General features: G+C 40.2%; 1 protein-coding gene across 2 annotated transcripts in view; it reads left to right on the top strand.

Annotated features, from left to right (window-relative positions):
• Positions 1-2,644: 2,644 nt before the first annotated feature.
• The window catches only part of LOC138638703 (aminopeptidase NAALADL1-like), a 56,527-nt gene continuing 36,477 nt past the window's right edge, over positions 2,645-22,694 (top strand). Inside the window, exons 1-10 of one of the 2 annotated variants that reach the window (XM_069728215.1) lie at positions 2,645-2,913; positions 12,380-12,552; positions 13,101-13,222; positions 13,402-13,521; positions 13,920-14,109; positions 15,445-15,538; positions 18,061-18,159; positions 19,513-19,598; positions 20,541-20,660; positions 20,745-20,830. In XM_069728215.1, coding sequence (XP_069584316.1) covers positions 2,717-2,913; positions 12,380-12,552; positions 13,101-13,222; positions 13,402-13,521; positions 13,920-14,109; positions 15,445-15,538; positions 18,061-18,159; positions 19,513-19,598; positions 20,541-20,660; positions 20,745-20,830 — 1,287 coding nt within the window. In that variant the 5' untranslated portion in view covers positions 2,645-2,716. The remainder of the gene's footprint in view (positions 2,914-12,379; positions 12,553-13,100; positions 13,223-13,401; positions 13,522-13,919; positions 14,110-15,444; positions 15,539-18,060; positions 18,160-19,512; positions 19,599-20,540; positions 20,661-20,744; positions 20,831-22,694) is intronic. The other variant, XR_011312534.1, reaches the window with a different exon arrangement.

The following is a 22,694-nucleotide window of genomic DNA, read 5'->3' on the forward strand; positions in this document are numbered from 1 at the left end:
AAAAGAGGTCTGGATACACATGATGAGAGCATTATACTGCCTCTGTACAAATCCCTAGTTAGACCGCACATGGAGTACTGTGTCCAGTTTTGGGCACCGGTGCTCAGGAAGGATATAATGGAACTAGAGAGAGTACAAAGGAGGGCAACAAAATTAATAAAGGGGATGGGAGAACTACAATACCCAGATAGATTAGCGAAATTAGGATTATTTAGTTTAGAAAAAAGACGACTGAGGGGCGATCTAATAACCATGTATAAGTATATAAGGGGACAATACAAATATCTTGCTGAGGATCTGTTTATACCAAGGAAGGTGACGGGCACAAGGGGGCATTCTTTGCGTCTGGAGGAGAGAAGGTTTTTCCACCAACATAGAAGAGGATTCTTTACTGTTAGGGCAGTGAGAATCTGGAATTGCTTGCCTGAGGAGGTGGTGATGGCGAACTCAGTCGAGGGGTTCAAGAGAGGCCTGGATGTCTTCCTGGAGCAGAACAATATTGTATCATACAATTAGGTTCTGTAGAAGGACGTAGATCTGGGGATTTATTATGATGGAATATAGGCTGAACTGGATGGACAAATGTCTTTTTTCGGCCTTACTAACTATGTTACTATGTTACTCTATAGAAACATCCCTAACTGAAGTCTCTCATGATCTAACCGCAAAGTCTAATGGTCACTGCTCCCTGCTGTCATGATCCGTTCCAGGGTTTATTAGTGTCTGCCCTTTTTTTGGACGGATCATATCAAGGGTTAACTTTGCTCTGGCTCATTCTGGGTTCGGGTTTGCTATTTAGCTCCCATGAATCTTGCTGGCAGTGTCAGTTATAGTTCTGTCTTCGGCTTGTGAACCTGACTCTGGAAACCCTTGGTTTGTCCTGCTGTTAACCCTGACTTGTCCTGTGTCTGTTATCCTCCTCTGTCTGCCCTTTCCCTGCGTTTGTTTGTTCTGATTGATTCTCTGATGCTGATCTCCTGGCTTGGTTATTGACTCTGTCTTGATTTGTCCCTATTGAACCGTATTTTGCTCGCTCTGGTTTACTGATCTCCTGCTATGTCCTGACTATCCTTTCTGTTTAATCCTTTTGTACTGACGTGTTATCTTGTGTCCTGACTACTCTTGCCACTAGGTGGCATCTGTTCGGCTGCTCAGTGTGTGCAGTCTCGTACCCCTATTAAACTCCCCCTGGTGTTAGTTGCATTGTATTGCACTGCAGCTTCATGACTCCTGCTAATTCTAGATCTTTCTAAAGCATTCAACATTGTGGATCACCAGCTCCTGCTCACTTTGCTCTGCTCTATCGGTCTCAAGGATCTTGCTTGGTTCTTCTCCTACCTCACTGACCGTTCCTTCACTGTATATTTTCCTGGCTCCTCCATCTCTCCTCTTCCCCTTACTGTTGGGGTTCCTCAGGGTTCAGTCCTAGTACCCCTCCTATTCTTATGTACTGCCCCTCTTGGACAAACCAACAGTAGATTTGGTTTCCAGTACCATCTCTTTGCTAATAACAACCAATTATACACATTGTCTACTCTCAACACGCCTGCATTATTACAAAATTACTATAAAATTCAAGTGACTGTCTGTCCACTGTCTATAACATCATGTACTCCCTGTATCTCAGACTGAATCTTTCCAATACTGAACTCCTTGTGTTTCCTCCTACTAATCAATCTAAACCCAATTGTAGCTATTTCCATGTGTTGGTTTGCCATAGCTCCAAAGCAGCACACCCACTGTCTTGGGGTTATATTTGACTCTGATCTTTCTTTCACTCTCTGCATCCGATCACTCGCTCATGTCATCTGCACATCAAAAATCTCTCCAGAATACAACCTTTTCTTACCTTTGACTCTGCAAAAACTGTTTCTGTTGCTGTGATTTGTTCTTGTCGGGACTACTGCAATTCTCTGCTAATGTCTCTCTCTTTACTAAACTCATCCCTCTGCAATCTATTCTCAATGCAGAAGCCAGGGTCCTGTTTCTATCCAGCCTCTAAACTGATGCCTCCATCCTGTACCAGTCATTGCATTGGTTACCCATCCGCTACAGAATAAAATATTATCTCTTCACTTTTACTCACAAAGCTCTCCACAATTCTGCTCCACCTACATCTCCTTCCTCATCTCTGTCCACCACCCTAGTTGTGTTCTGAGTTTCCCTTATTATCTAAGACTAACCTCCTCTGTAAGCCGATTTTCACTCTCCAGTCGTCAAGATTTTTCTCGAGCCATTCCAGTTCTCATGGAATTTACCAAATTATCTGGGGTAAAGCATTCCAGTCTCTACAGTTTCAAACATGCTCTAAAAACATATCTCTTTAGTTTGGACTCTCACTAAATGGCGCTAAATTTACTTCCAAAAACTGGTTCCTCCTATCATCTGTGTGCTGGCATTCCATTCAAAGTCCATTAGACTGATGGAGAGAGCTAGCCAAGTGCTGTACTCTGTCAGCGACATTTCCTATTTTCTAATTTCTTTGAGTCTTATTTTATGGACTTGACTCTTGGAATAATTAGCTTGATATCTCTTCAATTATCCCACTAGATTGTGACCCACGATTTCATTCTGATAATCGTTAACCATGTTCTTAGTGTCCTCTTATCTAAAGTGTAAAGAGTAACCATAAAGAGTGAAGTGCAAGTGTAAAGGGTAACGGTTACCACATTGAGTGAAACCGCAATCTCCGAGGCATTTTGGAGGCTGAGGGACCATGAATTGGTGGAAGGTGTTGGGATTTTCTTTCGGGGCTTTGGTTGTATTGGCCATCGGACTGCTGATTGGCCATTTTGGTATTTCGGGTGGTGCCGATCCAGAATGGGTGAAGAATCTTGCTCAAGATCTTGATGAAAAGTTTATCCAACAATTCATGAAGGAGGTGGATACCGAGAAGATCAAGGAGAACCTGAGGTGAGACCCAACACCATCACTTGGTATAGACAGAAATCTCTAGTTTTTACTTTCCCCAACCTCCCCTTTATATATTGTTTGCTCCGTCAGATAAGCAAGTAAGTAGAGTTTTGTCTGTTTTTTTGTTTTTTTTAGTAAACCCTGAGCAGTAATTTTTAGCCAAGTCACAATGTATATGCTTGGTCTTGTATGGTTCACATTGGGTGAAGTTCCAATTCTGAGAACTTCATTCAATGGACAAGGATCTAAGCTTAAATGGATAGCCCAGGATTTGAAAAACTTAACTACTTGTAGAAACAGCGCCACTCCTCTCCATAGATTGTGTTTTGCATTGCAACTCCATTCTATTTTGTAACGTCCTTGGCCTTGAGGAGACACCGCCATACTCTTCACTTGGGCCTCTGTCATGTTCTCACGATGCTCCTCCTTCTCCTATGCAGGGGAGCGCACGCACATAGTAAAATGCCCCCAGCCAGCAGCTGGGAGACTGTTGGTAAAGTATACGTCTGCAAGATGACTCCCAGCCGATAGCTGTGAGTCATGTTGTATTGAAAGTCACTCTCCTCAATAGGAAGGTGCATGAACAACCCCTATAGTTTAGGCTTAGTGGTGTTGGTGTGTGCAGTTGTATGTTGCCAGGTTCCCTGTCCTTGGTTTGTTGTAATTATTCCCTTTCCTGTGTCGTTCCATTAGTAAAGTATAGTGCGTTCTTTATCTTGTGGCCGCTTTGGCGGTATCCGTATCATAATCCTGAACCCGCGTTGGTGGTACCTGTACCCGAACCCCTTGCCCTAGTGAGGCCAGCTCCCGAACTAGTCCTGAAAACGGAGTGTGTGAACAAGAACCTGTCTTCAAGATCCAAGTTCTCTGTATAGTCTGTCTGTCTCCGAATCCTGCTCCGGTGTGACTCCTGCACAGCGAACCTGACCACTTGGGATCGGCAGCTGTAGGTCTTCCTGGGAGTGGTACCAGGCAGCTACCAGTAGCCCAGTCTGTTTTAACCACCAAGAGCTCCAGTGAACACCTGGAAGTCGCTTTGATATGCCCCTTCCTAGGCAGGCCTGGCGCAGTGGGTCCACGAACCACATGTGCCACTGACAAGCGTGATACATTTACTATAGGGTGGCACTGTATCTTGCAGACATCAGCCATATTTTTCTATTCCTGTACAATCAGTATTTGTTTCTAAGGTGACTTTGATCGTGAAACGAAGATTGCTGTTGCATACTGCCAACTGATGTCTCCTTCATTACCTCTACTCTTAGTTTGAGATATCAAGAAATGAGTGTCACGAGCAGTTAGGCAAAAAAATTTCCTTTCAAAGCCGGTCATCTTCTGATACTGATCTGCGGATAACTCAAGCTGAAAAGAATGGCAGAAAAATATACATCTCTACATGGCAACGTAATGCCTGAATTGCAACCGCAAAGGAACTGTTGCCGGATGTTGGAACCTCCTGGATCTTTGGCCTTGAGTTGGATGTGATTTGGCCAACAAAGACCACAATGTCAAAGCCAAATGGCCTCTGTTGACTACCGAAACATGGTGACTTCTGTATTCTGATCAGCCAAAAATATAATTTAATTACATTATATTAATTTTCCAAGGCATAGCAAAATGTGGCCGGCCCCCATGAAAACATGAAAAAGGCGGAGGTAGCCAAGGTGTAAAATACTGATGAGTGGTCGGGGTGCGAGTGGTTGTATTATCTGTATTTTGAACCTGTGCTACCTCCACCTAAAAGATTTTGGAGCGGAAACTCTCCAAATCTCCTCAAAAATGTTGAATTTCTGCTCTGAAAATGACTGTGAACACATAGCTTAAGGCTGACTTCACAAGTCCAACATTCATGGCCCAAGTACGAACTGCGATGTGCTAACTGGATATGGGTCTCCTGACTCAAATTTGGCCTCATATGAGACTCTTGAGTTCAGGTCAGTAGACCTACGACCGGTTCAGACATTGCAGTCTGTATTCGGACCATATTTGTCAAATGTTTTAGCTTATGTAGAGCAATTAATTCTACAGATGTTGAAAATCAGCTTTCACAATTAACTGTTGTTTTAATTTTTTTTTTTTCATAACATAAATCAATAGTACACATAACAATAAGAAACTAATATTTCTTATCAGCAAAATCTGCTTCTTTCTCCTCCTGGACTGATCATTCATTCTCAATATTCTTAATTCATGGACAAAATCTCTTTTCAGTGAGATTCTCCCATTATTGAGATAGATGGCAGTTGGTGCTCATAAAGTTCTATGGAACTTGCAGCAGAATGTATTGTAGTAATATTCTTGTACATAGGAGCAGTATTATAGTAGTAATATTCTTGTACATAGGAGCAGTATTATAGTAGTTATATTCTTGTACATAGGAGCAGTATTATAGTAGTTATATTCTTGTACATAGGAGCAGTATTATAGTAGTTATATTCTTGTACATAGGGGCAGTATTATAGTAGTAATATTCTTGTACATAGGAGCAGTATTATAGTAGTTATATTCTTGTACATAGGAGCAGTATTATAGTAGTTATATTCTTGTACATAGGAGCAGTATTATAGTAGTTATATTCTTGTACATAGGGGCAGTATTATAGTAGTAATATTCTTGTACATAGGAGCAGTATTATAGTAGTTATATTATTGTAAATATGAGCAATATTATAGTAGTTATATTCTTGTTCATAGGGGCAGTATTATAGTAGTTATATTCTTGTACATAGGAGGCAGTATTATAGTAGTAATATTCTTGTACATAGGAGCAGTATTATAGTAGTAATATTCTTGTACATAGGAGCAGTATTATAGTAGTTATATTCTTGTACATAGGAGCAGTATTATAGTAGTTATATTCTTGTACATAGGAGCAGTATTATAGTAGTTATATTCTTGTACATAGGGGCAGTATTATAGTAGTAATATTCTTGTACATAGGAGCAGTATTATAGTAGTAATATTCTTGTACATAGGAGCAGTATTATAGTAGTTATATTCTTGTACATAGGGGCAGTATTATAGTAGTAATATTCTTGTACATAGGGGCAGTATTATAGTAGTTATATTCTTGTACATAGGGGCAGTATTATAGTAGTTATATTCTTGTATAAAGGAGCAATATTATACTAGTTATATTCTTGCATATAGGGGTAGTATTATAGTAGTTATATTCTTGTACATAGGGGCAGTATTATAGTAGTTATATTATTGTACATAGGAGCAGTATTATAGTAGTAATATTCTTGTACATAGGGGCAGTATTATAGTAGTTATATTCTTGTATAAAGGAGCAATATTATACTAGTTATATTCTTGCATATAGGGGCAGCATTATAGTAGTTATATTCTTGTACATAGGGGCAGTATTATAGTAGTTATATTATTGTACATAGGAGCAGTATTATAGTAGTTATATTCTTGTATATAGGGGGCAGCATTATAGTAGTTATATTCTTGTACATAGGAGCAGTATTATAGTAGTTATATTCTTGTACATAGGGGCAGTATTATAGTAGTTATATTATTGTACATAGGAGCAGTATTATAGTAGTAATATTCTTGTACATAGGGACAGTATTATAGTAGTTATATTCTTGTATAAAGGAGCAATATTATACTAGTTATATTCTTGCATATAGGGGCAGCATTATAGTAGTTATATTCTTGTACATAGGAGCAGTATTATAGTAGTTATATTCTTGTACATAGGGGCAGTATTATAGTAGTTATATTCTTGTACATAGGGGCAGTATTATAGTAGTTATATTCTTGTACATAGGAGCAGTATTATAGAAGTTATATTCTTGTATATAGGGGGCAGCATTATAGTAGTTATATTCTTGTACATAGGGGCAGCATTATAGTAGTTATATTCTTGTATATAGGGAGAGTATTATAGTAGTTATATTCTTGTACATAGGAGCAATATTATACTAGTTATATTCTTGCATATAGGGGCAGCATTATAGTAGTTATATTCTTGTACATAGGGGCAGTATTATAGTAGTTATATTATTGTACATAGGAGCAGTATTATAGTAGTTATATTCTTGTATATAGGGGGCAGCATTATAGTAGTTATATTCTTGTACATAGGAGCAGTATTATAGTAGTTATATTCTTGTACATAGGGGCAGTATTATAGTAGTTATATTATTGTACATAGGAGCAGTATTATAGTAGTAATATTCTTGTACATAGGGACAGTATTATAGTAGTTATATTCTTGTATAAAGGAGCAATATTATACTAGTTATATTCTTGCATATAGGGGCAGCATTATAGTAGTTATATTCTTGTACATAGGAGCAGTATTATAGTAGTTATATTCTTGTACATAGGGGCAGTATTATAGTAGTTATATTCTTGTACATAGGGGCAGTATTATAGTAGTTATATTCTTGTACATAGGAGCAGTATTATAGAAGTTATATTCTTGTATATAGGGGGCAGCATTATAGTAGTTATATTCTTGTACATAGGGGCAGCATTATAGTAGTTATATTCTTGTATATAGGGAGAGTATTATAGTAGTTATATTCTTGTACATAGGAGCAATATTATACTAGTTATATTCTTGCATATAGGGGCAGCATTATAGTAGTTATATTCTTGTACATAGGGGCAGTATTATAGTAGTTATATTATTGTACATAGGAGCAGTTTTATAGTAGTTATATTATTGTACATAGGAGCAGTATTATAGAAGTTATATTCTTGTATATAGGGGGCAGCATTATAGTAGTTATATTCTTGTACATAGGGGCAGCATTATAGTAGTTATATTCTTGTACATAGGGAGAGTACTATAGTAGTTATATTCTTGTACATAGGAGCAGTATTATAGAAGTTATATTCTTGTATATAGGGGGCAGCATTATACTATTTATATTCTTGCATATAGGGGCAGCATTATAGTAGGTATATTCTTGTACATACGAGCAGTATTATAGTAGTTATATTCTTGTACATAGGGAGAGTATTATAGTAGTTATATTCTTGTACATAGGGGCAGTATTATAGTAGTTATATTCTTGTACATAGGGAGAGTATTATAGTAGTTATATTCTTGTACATAGGGGCAGTATTATAGTAGTTATATTCTTGCATATAGGGGCAGCATTATAGTAGGTATATTCTTGTACATACGAGCAGTATTATAGTAGTTATATTCTTGTACATAGGGAGAGTATTATAGTAGTTATATTCTTGTGCATAGGGGCAGTATTATAGTAGTTATATTCTTGTACATAGGGAGAGTATTATAGTAGTTATATTCTTGTACATAGGAGCAGTATTATAGTAGTTATATTATTGTATCTAGAAGCAGTATTATAGAAGTTATATTCTTGTATATAGGGGGCAGCATTATAGTAGTTATATTCTTGTACATAGGGGCAGCATTATAGTAGTTATATTCTTGTACATAGGGGGCAGCATTATATTAGTTATATTCTTGTACATAGGGGCAGTATTATAGTAGTTATATTCTTGTACAAAGGAGCAGTATTATAGTAGTTATATTTTTGTACATAGGAGCAGTATTATAGTAGTTATATTCTTGTACATAGGAGCAGTATTATAGTAGTTATATTCTTGTACATAGGGGCAGTATTATAGTAGTTATATTCTTGTACATAGGGGCAGTATTATAGTCGTTATATTCTTGTACATATACTATCAGAGAAAGCTTTGGCCTACAGCGACCAATGCCCCTCTTAGCTGCTCAACCATGCTCCTCCAAAACCAGCTTCTCCACCATGACAGAAGATCAGCTCTCCACCCTCCTGTCAAGATCACACCTCACCACCTGCACTCTCGACCCGCTCCCGTCCCACCTCATCCCTAGCCTTTCCACGGTCTTCATCCCAACCCTAACACATCTCTTCGACCTCTCACTCACAACAGGTGTCTTCCCCTCATCCTTCAAGCATGCCAAGATCACACCCATCCTCAAAAAGCCCTCCCTCGACCCATCCTCTGTCTAGCTATTGCCCGATATCTCTTCTCCCTTATACCTCCAAATTACTGGAGCAACATGTCCATCTTGAACTGTCCTCCCACCTCTCCTCATGCTCCTTCTTTGATCGGTTACAATCTGGCTTCCGACCCCAACACTCAACTGAAAGTGCCCTAACTAAAGTCACCAACGACCTTCTAACTGCCAAGAGCAAGCGACACTACTCTGTCCTCTTTCTCCTGGACCTGTCTTCTGCCTTCGACACTGTGGACCACTCCCTTCTGCTACAGATCCTTTCATCTCTTGGCATCACATACTTAGCCCTATCCTGGATCATATCTGACAGACCGAACATTCAGTGTCTCCCTCCCCCACACCACCTCCTCACTTCGCCCTTTGTCAGTCGGTGTTCCTCAAGGCTCTGTTCTAGGACCCCTACTCTTCTCCATCTACACCTTCGGCCTTGGACAGCTCATAGAATCCCACGGTATGCAGTACCATCTCTACGCTGATGACACGCAGATCTACCTATCCGGACCTGACCTCACCTCCTTACTTACCAAAATCCCGCACTGTCTGTCTGCTATTTCAGCCTTCTTTTCTGCGCATTTTCTAAAACTGAACATGGACAAAACAGAATTCATCATCTTTCCCCCATCTCACTCTACCCCTCCACCAGACCTATCCATCAATGTCAATGGCTGCTCACTTTCCCCAGTCCCACACGCCCGGTGCCTCGGGGTGATCCTCGACTCTGCCCTCTCTTTCAAGCCACATATCCAAGCCCTTGCCTCCTCCTGCCGTCTCAAACTCAAAAATATTTCCCGGATCCGCACATTCCTAGACCGCGACACCACAAAAACACTAGTGCATGCCCTTATCATCTCCCGCCTTAACAACTGCAACCTCCTACTCTCTGGACTCCCCTCTAGCACTCTGGCACCACTCCAATCCATCCTACACTCTGCTGCCCGACTAATCTACCTGTCTCCCCACTATTCCCTAGCCTCTCCCCTATGCCAAGCCCTTCACTGGCTTCCTATCGCCCAGAGACTCCAGTTCAAAACCCTCACAATGACATACAAAGCCATCCACAACCTACTGTATCTCCTCCATACATCTGTGACATGGTCTCCCGGTACCTACCTACACGCAACCTCCGATCATCTCTAGACCTCCTTCTTTACTCCCCTCTCATCTATTCTTCCCACAACCGCATCAAAGACTTCTCCCGTGCCTCCCCCATATTCTGGAACTCTCTACCCCAACACATCAGACTCTCGCCTACCATAGAAACCTTCAAAAAGAACCTGAAGACCCACCTCTTCCGACAAGCTTACAACCTGCAGTGATCCTCAACCTACTGAACCGCCGCACAACCAGCATTACCGTCTCCTAGTGTATCCTCACCCATCCCCTGTAGACTGTGAGCCCTCGTGGGCAGGGTCCTCCCTCCTTATGTACCTGTGTGCCTTGTTTTTTTGCTCATGTTTAATGTATTTATCTATATTTGCCCCGTATTCACATGTAAAGCACCATGGAATAGATGGCGCTATAAAAATGTATAATAATAATAACAGGGGCAGTATTATAGTAGTCATATTATTGTACACATGGGCAGTTGTATAGTAGTTGATCGATCCTATTGTTACACCCAAAATAAGTGTATCTAAATAATATACCTTTTTACCTTCCTGATTGTACTGTCTGGGCAGTTATGGTGAAAGGCTTTTTGAAATTTTAACGTGACACAATTAAGGGTTAATTTATCTCCTTTCAATCATGCCCTCAACCTCTGTTCTAGGCTGGAAAGTGAGTATAAATCACACCATGACACCGTCCACACACCCCGAATTAGGACTTAATATAAAAGTACAGTGCTAAAAATGACTAAACCGCGAAAAATAAGGCGACATAAATGTATAAACACTAAACAGTTATAAAATATGAGAAATAACGCAAAAATCTAAACGATTCTATCTAAAGCTGGTCTTTTGTTGCCTTGGGCGTAGGGAAGGTTTATGGCTCACACTCGGCTTGGCTGACCCCCAAGTTTCCAGGGAGGTGTTAAATTTTAATAGGAAAATGCAGGTCTGTAACCGGATCATGGGCCAATAAGGAGGCGAGCACATTGAATATTGAATAGCTCATTTTCTTCCATCCTCCCCCTTCCTATAGTAAATGAGCCTGGCTTCATTGGACCCTCTGCCCATCCTCTGAAGCCCAGGCTCACCGGGCCGAGGTATCAGGAATGACCATTGTGGTAGTCCCAGCGATATTGCCCTTGGTTTTTAGTTTCTCTTAGCCTCCTGACCTGAAATAAGAGTTCATAGATCTCAGGTCCTTTGTCCAGAGTTTATCATATGAATTTCCAAAAAAAATAAGAAAATGTTCCAGCTTCTAAGTAAAATATACAAATTTTAATCCAACGTATTAAAAATAGGAGACAGCTCCTGGGACGGCATCATACACATGATGAAGTAAGCGACGCGTTTCGACCAAGCGGTCTTTATCACAGCTGATCTACTAATGACATGTCCGGTATAAAAAGAAACCACCACCAATCAAATGGTGGCAAAATGTCATGTGACACACAGGTCCTATACAATACAATATATAAAAATATATATATATTCACCAAATAATCACACATGAATATACAAAAATTACAAAGAAAATAAATAAAAACAAATTTAAACATTGCTAATAATGAAACATCAATTAATTTCGTTTGTTTAATCCATTTGGAAACCTCGTGCATATCAGAACATCTTTACGATATAAAATGTACTACAAACAATAGTCGCACCATTTCCTCTGTAGCCAGACATTTTATTGATTTCCATTCCCGTAACACTGATTCCTTGAGAGTAATGGGTATTGAGAAAATTAAGAAACCCCCGCGAGATGGTGATATCCACAGAGCTTTACTTACCAGAGAAGCATTCTGGATTTTTAATCTCGGCACGAGATTTCCAAATGGATTAAACAAACAAAATGAATTGATGTTTCATTATTAGCAATGTTCAAATTTGTTTTTATTTATTTTCTTTGTAATTTTTGTATATTCATGTGTGATTATTTGGTGAATATATATATATTTTTATATATTGTATTGTATAGGACCTGTGTGTCACATGACATTTTGCCACCATTTGATTGGTGGTGGTTTCTTTTTATACCGGACATGTCATTAGTAGATCAGCTGTGATAAAGACCGCTTGGTCGAAACGCGTCGCTTACTTCATCATGTGTATGATGCCGTCCCAGGAGCTGTCTCCTATTTTTAATACGTTGGATTAAAATTTGTATATTTTACTTAGAAGCTGGAACATTTTCTTCTTTTTTTTGGAATTTCACTACGTCACATCAGGACGGAGTTCCGGGCTTCTTATATTCTTCGGTGAGCTGGCTCCTTTGCTTGTTTGTGTTTTATCATATGAATATCAGACTTATCCTAACATTATATTTCCCCTTACAATCACAGTTATCTCTTATTCTGCAGAACCCTGTCTAAGAAGCCCCACGTGGCCACGAGTGAGGCAGATGAAGAGTTGGTGCAGCTTCTGCTATCTCGCTGGAAGGACCCAACGATTGGTCTGGATGAAGCCAAGGATGAGCGATATAATGTCTTCCTATCATTTCCAGATGAAAATAATCCAAACAACGTCAGAGTGTGTAAGTGACACCGGTTACATGCATTACGCATAAATGGAGACTCAAGATTGCAATACATATTATCTCTTAAGAACGTGGTTAATTTTGGCCATCAGGACACAGCATTTTTTTCTGTTTTTTTTTTTTTCACATAACGAGGGTCGTAACTATTTATAGATCTTTTTTTCATTTATTTTATTTTTATTTTATATATATATTTACTCTTATAATTTTATATATTTTTTATTTAAGAAATATTTATATATTTTTATTTAGATTTAATATATATGTATTAATTTTTACATATATGTATTTTTGTATTTATTACTATTTCAGGGTCTATAATACTACGTTTCTGTGCATAATTTTAAGCATTTGCTTTATATCAGCTGGATAGGGGATAATTGTTAGATTGGCGGCTTGGTTTTTGTGTTAGGTTTTTTTTTTTTTCGGTAGTTCTTTGGATACATTACATGGAGGTAGCCTAATGAAAAATGTTATCATATGGGTTAGGTAAGTATACGTTAGGTTTGTTGTGTATCTTTTACCTTTATTTTTTTTTTTTACAGTGAGTCCGGAAGGCGACGTCAAGTTTGAGTCAAACAAAACGGAGGCCCAACTTACAGAAGACCAAAAAGACCCAAACATCCTACAGCCATTTCTTGCCTACGCACCTAATGGTACCGTTAAGGTATGCCTGAGATTAGAATTCACCTATTGGGCTTCTTACAGGCAGTAAAAAGGGGGTAGAATAATGACTGAAGGATCAGACTACGCAAGGTTTATTTGTAGTCTGTAACCATGGAGATACAGAGCTGTACAATATTTCTTCATTTTTGATTGAGTTATGTCTTAAATTTTGTTCTTTAGGGAAACCTCGTATTTGCAAATTTTGGCAGAATAAGTGATTTTCAATACCTCGCTAATATAATAAATCTGAACGGCACCATTGCGATTGTACGATACGGAGGAACAGGCAGAGTTAATAAGGTGAGCTATATCTTTAATCCAGGAATAAACAAAGATGACTGTGTTGTGTTTATTAGTTTCATTCTCTCGACATTTATATACTCCATTATTACCCGTATAGGACATAGTAAGAGGCAAGCTGAGAAAAATGAAAAAAAAGATTGGGAGAGATAACATAACGACAATATTGAAGGACTAGCTGTCTCTATGGGAATTATAGATGATAAAGTCCTGTGATTACAGCAGCATCAGAGTCTGTTCGAGCAGAATTTTTGTCTCAGTCAGTATTCCTTCCACACGGAAATGAATGAGGCGATAGGAAACAGTCTCTAGGCTCTCTTTTGCTAATATGGATGGGGTTGGAAACGTGAATCATATTCTATAAATTTTAAGTGATTATTTTATTAATGGATTTTCAGGCAATAAATGCTGCCAAATATGGAGTTGTTGGAGTAATCATTTACACTGATCCCAAAGATATAAATGATGGAAAGTCCAATCCTAGTGAAACCTATCCCCACTCCTGGTATATGCCTCCATCTGGTGTAGAACGGGGTTCGTTCAAGGAAAATTTTGGAGACCAACTCACTCCCTACTATCCAGCTAAAGGTATCGGTGGCGAGGCGGTGAGGTTGTGCCCTTCCCAAGGACACCCATGACAGTATTTTCTTCTTAAAGAAGACCTGTCGCCAAGTAAAAAGGCTCCAGTTTTTACTCTTATTTAGTTTACAGTATACTGTCTCCCCTCCCTGAATATTTTGTTTTTTATTTTATTTTACGGACATGGACCTTTTTTTAGTGCTAATTCTTAAGGTCTTTACAAGGGGCGGTACATACAGGATTCTCCTCATGGGTGGGTATTTAGGCTGCTCCGCCTTATTACTCTGAGTGCATCACTCCCCTTGTAAAGATCCCAATATTTTTATTTTATCTTACAGTCTTTACAAGGGGCGGTACATACAGGATTCTCCTCATGGGTGGGTCTTTAGGCTGCTCTGCCTTATTACTCTGAGTGCATCACTCCCCTTGTAAAGATCCCAATATTTTTATTTCATCTTACAGTCTTTACAAGGGGCGGTACATACAGGATTCTCCTCATGGGTGGGTCTTTAGGCTGCTCTGCCTTATTACTCTGAGTGCATCACTCCCCTTGTAAAGATCCCAATATTTTTATTTCATCTTACAGTCTTTACAAGGGGCGGTACATACAGGATTCTCCTCATGGGTGGGTATTTAGGCTGCTCCGCCTTATTACTCTGAGTGCATCACTCCCCTTGTAAAGATCCCAATATTTTTATTTCATCTTACAGTCTTTACAAGGGGCGGTACATACAGGATTCTCCTCATGGGTGGGTCTTTAGGCTGCTCTGCCTTATTACTCTGAGTGCATCACTCCCTTTTAAAGATCCCAAAGAAATGCTAAGGTCCATATCTCTGGAAGCGTATGGCGGCATTGAAAAGATCCAAAATCGGCCATTATCAGGGAAGCAGCTGGAATAAAAATAAGAGCACAAACTGGACACTTGTCACCTGGTGACTAGTGATGAATGAATATACTCATTACTCGAGATTTCCCGAGCACGCTCCGGGGTTCTCCGAGTATTTTTTAGTACTCGGAGATTTAGTTTTTATTGCCGCAGCTGAAAGATTTGCATATGTTAGCCAGCATAAGTACATGTGGGGGTTGCCTGGTTGCTAGAGAATCCCCACATGTACTTATGATGGCTAACAGATGTAAATCATTCAGCTGCGGCAAAACTAAATCTCCGAGTACTAAAAAATACTCGGAGGACCCCCGAGCGTGCTCGAGAAATCTCGAGTAATGAGTATATTCGCTCATCACTACTGGTGACAGCTCTTCTTTTAAGCACCCAAATATATTTATTGTATGAATAAATTTTTTTCTCCATAATGCCTATCTTCTTCTTTATATGTATTTCTCAGAATTTACTTATAGGATTCCAGAGTCTGAGATAAGAGGCATTTCCCATATACCGGCACAGCCAATTGGTTTTGACAATGCCCGGACCCTGATATGGTAATACCATAAAATATGACATCATAAGACTTTATTGTGTAGCTATGTATGGTACATTACATAAAAACCAGAACCAACCAGACGAGATATATGTAAAAATTATATATACGGTAATATATAACAATTGTGTATATATACAGTGGGTATGGAAAGTATTCAGTCCCCTTTACATTTTTCACTCTTTGTTTCATTACAGCCATTTGGTAAATTCAAAAAAGTTCATTTTTTAATGTATACTCTGCACCCCATCTTGACTGAAAAAAAAACAGAAATGTAGTAATTTTTGCAAATTTAATTAAAAAGAAAAACTGAAAGTCACATGCTGTCCATTTCCTTGTGAACCTCCTTGAGATGGTTCTACTCCTTCATTGGAGTCCAGCTGTGTTTAATTAAACTGATAGGACTTGATTTAGTAAGGCGCACACCTATCTATATAAGACCAGGGTCACACTGGCGACTAAAACAGATGAGTGCAATGCGATAAAAAAAGTCGCATTGCACTCGGACCAATGTTAAACTATGGGGCAGCTCCCAGCAGCCGATTTTTTGTCGGCCGTTTTCCTCGGTCCAAGACAATCGCAGCACGCTGCGATTGTCACAGACACTCGGCCGACTGTCGGCTCACTGGCACCCATATGAGCCTATGTGTGCGAGTGAGACAACACATATCACTCAGATATCATCCGAGTGATGTGCGTTAAATGGTGACCCAGGCAATGGAGGAGATAGAGAAATTAGTTTCTCCGCCTCCTCCACAGCTGTGCTCCAATCCACTCTCTGCGAGAGGCTAGGAGCACAGATGCATGACATTCGGCTTCTGCTCGCAGCAGAGCAGGAGCCGAGGGTCATTAGCATATCGCATCCGATACTCTCGCATCAGATGCAATAAGCTAGTGTGACCCCGGCCTAAGACCTCACAGCTCACAGTGCATGTCAGACCTGATGAGAATCATGAGGTCAAAGGAACTGGCCAAGGAGCTCAGAGACAGAATTGTGGCAAGGCACAGATCTGGACAAGGTTACAACAGAATTTCTGCAGTACTCAAGGTTCCTAAGAGCACAGTGGCCTCCATAATCCTTAAATGGAAGAAGTTTGGGACCACCAGAAGTCTTCCTAGACTGGGCCGTCCAGCCAAACTGAGCAACCGTGGGAGAAGAGCCTTGGTGAGAGAGGTAAAGAAGAACCCCAAGATCACTGTGGCTGAGCTCCAGAGATGCAGTAGGGAGATGGGAGAAAGTTGCACAAAGTCAACTATAATTGAAGCCCTCCACCAGTCAGGCCTTTATGGCAGAGTGGCCCGACGGAAGCCTCTCCTCAGTGCAAGACATATGAAAGCCCGCATAGAGTTTGCTAAAAAACACACGAAGGACTCCCAGACTGAGAAAGAAGATTCCCTGGTCTGATGAGATGAAGATAGACCTTTTTGGTGATAATTCTAAGCGGTGTGTGTGGAGAAAACCAGGCAATGCTCATCACCTGCCCAATACAATCCCAACAGTGATACATGGTGGTGGCAGCATCATGCTATCGGGGTGTTTTTCAGCTGCAGGGACAGGATGACTGGTTGCCATTGAAGGAAACATAAATGCGGCCAAGTACAGAGATATCCTTGATGAAGACCTCTACCACAGTGCTCTGGACCTCAGACTTGGCCGAAGGTTCACCTTTCAACAAGACAATGACCCTAAGCACACAGCTAAAATAACAAGGGAGGGGCTTCAGAACAACGCTGTAACCATTATTGACTGGCCCAGCCAGAGCTCTGACCTAAACCCAATTGAGCATCTCTGGAGAGACCTGAAAATGGCGTCCACCAACGTTCACCATCCAACCTCACGGAACTGGAGAGGATCTGCAAGGAAGAATGGCAGAGGATCCCCAAATCCAGGGGTGAAAAACTTGTTGCATCATTCCCAAAAAGGCTCATGGCTGTACGAGCTCAGAAGTTGCTTCTACTCAATACTGAGCAAAGGGTCTGAAGACTTATGACTGTGTGATATTTCAGTTTTTCTTTTTTTAATAAATTTGCAAAAATTACTACGTTTCTGTTTTTTTTTCAGGCAAGATGGGGTCTATATGCTTTTCACGCCAAGTATGGTGCTTATACTGTGTGGCAACAGGGATCACGTTATTTTGGGAGCGTACAGAAGACATCAGCGAGATAGAAAGTGATCCAGCAATGCTATGAGATGGGGATGTACTGTGTGCTGGCCATTGTCAGAACATGATATTTCCATGAACTAGTGTTAGGGGTGGGAGTCCGTCAGGTAATAAATGCCTTCCATTGACGTTTATTTGATGGTTAGTACAACCATATTTTTTGTATTGTTTTATGTCTGCAGTGTATTTGCTGCAATAAAATTCTGTTGCAAATACGCATTAAATAGTGCTTTGGATCTTACTGCTGCAAAGCATGTTAAAAACCCCAAACCAAACCATTATACTCACCTTACGTAGCACTTCCCTTGCCGGGCCTCCCACTGGTCTGTGATTGATTGTGTTCTTACTATACTGTCCACAGTGAACTGGGTGGACCTCTTGCACCAGAATCCTGGCAAGGAGCTCTCGGATGTAACTATAACATAGGACCTGGCTTCCGGCCAGGTAATTTCAATAACAGGTATTTCACATTTTTGGCTTTTCTCGCCTGCGCTAAATACATTTCCTCAATGATGAATTAAGGTGTGCAAAAACACAAATTTTCAACCATGCCTGGTAACAGAGAGTACAGTACCTTGATATGTGACCCCACGAGTAGCTGGGTTAGGATAACCCCTCTAACTTATACTATCGTTTAAATTAAATTAGGTTTTAAGAGGGAATTCTCATTTTATTTCCTCCTAACTCCAGTTATCAACATCAATGTGTAAATTCAAGCCTCAAATCCTGAGTTAAAAAAATGGGTGCTCAATATAGTATTATAGCTGCGGCTATGTGCATGTTGCACACTCAATTAATGATTAATTTCGATGTTGGGCTTTGAAGGAAGAGATATCCTGTTTTGCTTTAATGAGATGATAAGAGAGCAACTGGTCCAGGTCAAATATCTACAATGCCTTATTCAAAGTGTGATTGTAAAGTCCTGTGATCACAGCAGCATGGGCACGGATTCAAGCAAGCATTGTATGAAGTATGATGTAAACTAGCTGGCTTTTAGAAGCAGTGATGAGGACTTGACTCTGTCGCTCCGCTTTATCGGGGGACATGGTAGACAACAATCACACTGAATTTGAAAGGGGGAAGTCTGCCGAATAAAGGGCTTGAACTATGGAGAAAAAAACGGAACATTCAGTAGGTTCTTTACATGCGGGTCTATGAGTAATGTGAATTTTTTTAAGGGGGGAGGTATGTAGGCAGCCGAGACTATCACAGGATGATCAGACAGAAAAGTGAATAAACTTTAGCACGGGCCAAGTTTTAACTTTTCTCAAAGTGTTTATCTTCTTTTAAGATGGCGCCCAAAGTGACAAGGGGAATGTTATCTGTTAGCTAGGGGGGCGTCATTAGAAGCACTATATTTTGGCTTTATATAATTCAATTTATCACAGGCTCAAGTCTCCTAAAGGGAATTAAAAAAGATAAATGAAAAGTTTAAAAAAAAAAGTTATTAAAAATAATAAAGACAAATTGAAAAACATAAAAAATTGAATCACCCCCCCCCCCCCCCATTTTTTTCTAGTTAAAAATAAAAAAAAGGAAAATATACATATTTTGTGTTGAGGAATCCATAACAGTCTGATATGTCAAAATCTAAAATTAATTATCCTAATTGGTAAAGAGGAAGAAGAACGAAACACATGAATTGTTTTGATTTTTTTTTTAAGTTACAGCACTAGCTCCAAAAATAAAAATCCCTACACTCCCAGGCAGGGTAAATGGAGGGTGACCTCTGTTACGTACATCCAGTTAGGTAAAAACATATTATAATATCAGAATTATTCTACCATCACAATAAGTTTAATTTGTATTTCAGTGAAGTCCAAGTTAATGTTTACAACAAGCGGACGATACGATCTTCAGCGAATGTGATGGGGCTCATCAGAGGAGCCGTAGAGCCGGGTGAGATCATCGCAATGTGGATCAACGAGAATGCATTCTACATCAGTGCTTGAAAGTTTGTGAACCCTTGTGAATTCTCCACATTTCTAAATTAATTTTGACTTAAAATGACATCAGATTTTCCCACAAGATCTAAATGTAGACAAAGAATCAAACTAAACGACTCCAAAATATGAGACTTTGTAAGAACAGGGATCTATCAGCAGATTTTTAGACCCTAAACCATCATCATCTACTGTAGGTAAAGCATCTGAAACGTTGATTATGTCCAGACCTTTGTATTATAAAGTTAATTTCTCCGTTTTCTAGAAATCCATTGGCATATGAGCTCACAAGTGCAGGGGGATTGGCCAGCACTTACAGTTCTCCGGCCTCCGTCCCTCTTTCTCCTCCCACTGCCGGCCTCCTGTCAGTGACTGACAGGTCACTCTACTCACCTGCTACCCTGGTTGAGATCTCGCACAGGCGCCATCATTCCCGGGGGCGGCACATGCGCTGAAAGTTTCTGATGATGTTGAGAGCGCTGGGCTATTGATCTGTGCTTGCGTTGCTACCGGGAGTGATGTTGCCTACAAGTTCAAATCACCACCCCTTTTCCCTCATTAAAAATAAAGATAAAAAAAAGAAATATACACATGTGGTATCGCCACGTTCAGAAAAGTTCGATCTGTCAAAATCTAAAAATAATTAACCCAATTGGTTAACACCAAAAACTTTAAAAAAAATCAAGAACATTAAAATTATGCAGAAGTATGAAAAATTTTAAAGGTTCGGAAGCTTTTAGACACTGCTGTATGTACTTACAATCAGCCAATAGTAAGATTGGCCTGTAAATTACACAGGGTTCGGGCTAATGTATGAAGCGCTGGGTGCAGTAATGTTATGTCAATGACATATTGGTTATTCCTATCTCTGCTATTACGGCAACTTCTCCATGTCCAGACAGGTACGTTATTTATGGCAACCACAGGGATAGCTGGGTGCATGGAGCCATCGATCCAAGCAGTGGGACTGCAGTGATGTTGGAGCTAACCAGAATTTTGGGCACCAAGCTGAAAAGTGGTACGTTTCCTCCAATTCTAGCTCAGGGTCTCTTTCTTGTAATTTTTCACTTATGGGGCCCTGTTAATCTGTGACATATTTCAGGTAAATGGCGTCCTCGCAGAACCATCATTTTTGGCAGTTGGGGAGCAGAAGAGTTTGGTCTTATCGGCTCAACAGAGTTTGCAGAGGTAAAACATAGAAAGTGGTCTTCACAGTCATTTCTAACTATTGGTAGGATTGTGTCATTTGTATCTATCGAGTATAGTGGCATAAAGGCTGACCACAAAGCTGCTCATTAAACTACAATCCGACAGGCCCCGCCCGGTGCAAAATTTGAACCTGGACATCCCCCTTTCCCGCATGTTGGTCAGATGCTATACAAATCCAATAGGGAAATACAAGTTGCACCCCCTCCCACATTATGTAATAATGTCCCCCATCTTGGGCTTCTTCCTGGTATATATACCTCTCATCTTGGTATATATATATATATATATATATATATATATATATAATTGTCTAAGGGTTTAATTGTCTGTCTGTCCTGGAAATCCCGCGTCGCTGATTGGTCGAGGCCGCTGGAATCATCATTGTCCTCCACTGCTGTCAAGTGCCGCCATTGTGTTGTCTAAGGGTCTAATTGTCCGTCTGTCTCGGATATCAGCCAATCAGCGATATTAGTGCGGGATTTAAACACCACTGACAGCACAACATACATACATACATACATATTCTAGAATACCCGATGCGTTTGAATCGGGCCAACATCTAGTATATATATATATATATATATATATATATATATATATATATATATGTGTTCCCAATCCTGGTCCCATTCTGATATATATGTTCCATATCCTCATGTATATTTTTCCCATTCTGGTATATACAGTTGTGCTCAAAAGTTTACATACCCCGGCAGTATTTTTGCTTTCTTGGCCATTTTTTCACAGAATATGAATGATAACACCATTGTGAACTTTTGACTAGGGTCATTTGGATGTTTTGGGTTGTCATTATGATTTAAAAAGGAAAACACAGTAGTTTGACAATAAATGGCTTCACCCAACCACTAACCAGGAGTGGAGAAAATTTTTGGTGTTATCATTCATATTCTCTGAACAAAGAAATTTTTGAGCACAACTGTATATTCCCCATCTTGGTATATATGTCCCTTATCCTGGGCCCCATCCTGATATATACAGTATATCCCCATCCTGGTTTATATGTCCTTTCTCCTAGGCCCCATCCTGGTTTATATGTCCTTTATCCTGGGCCCCATCCTGGTATATATAGTATATCCCCATCCTGGTATATACTGTATGTCTCTTCTCCTAGGCCCCATCCTGGTATATATAGTATATCCCCATCCTGGTATATATGTCTCTTCTCCTAGGCCCCATCCTGGTATACAGTATATGTCTCTTATCTACTATATAATTGTCTAAGGGTCACTTCCGTCTTTCTTTCTGTCACAGATATTCATTGGTCACGACCTCTGTCTGTCATGGAAATGCAAGTCGCTGATTGGTCGCGGCAGCCATGACAGGCAGCTGGCAGGCAGCTCCCTACTCCCCCGCAGTCAGTGCCCGGCGCCCGCTCCATACTCCCCGGAGTCAGCGCCCGCTCCATACTCCCCTCCAGTCACCGCTCACACAGGGTTAATGCCAGCGGTAACGGACCGCGTTATGCCGTGGGTAACTCACTCCGTTACCGCTGCTATTAACCCTGTGTGACCAAGTTTTTACTATTGATGCTGCTTAAGCAGCATCAATAGTAAAAAGATCTAATGTTAAAAATAATAAAAAAAGACAAAAAACCTGCTATTCTCACCTTCCGTAGTCAGACGATGCGCTTGCGCCTGCCGCCAGCATCGGGTCCCAGAGATGCATTGCGAAATTACCCAGAAGACTTAGCGGTCTCGCGAGACCGCTAAGTGATCTGGGTAATTTAGCAATGCATCCTGGGAACGAAAGATGGCGGCAGCCGCGCGCGCATCGTCAGAGGTTCACTGGATCTACACTGGATCCCGCCGCCGGGTGAGTATAT

The sequence above is a fragment of the Ranitomeya imitator genome, chromosome 5 (assembly GCF_032444005.1).
Source record: "Ranitomeya imitator isolate aRanImi1 chromosome 5, aRanImi1.pri, whole genome shotgun sequence".
Lineage (NCBI taxonomy): Eukaryota > Metazoa > Chordata > Amphibia > Anura > Dendrobatidae > Ranitomeya > Ranitomeya imitator.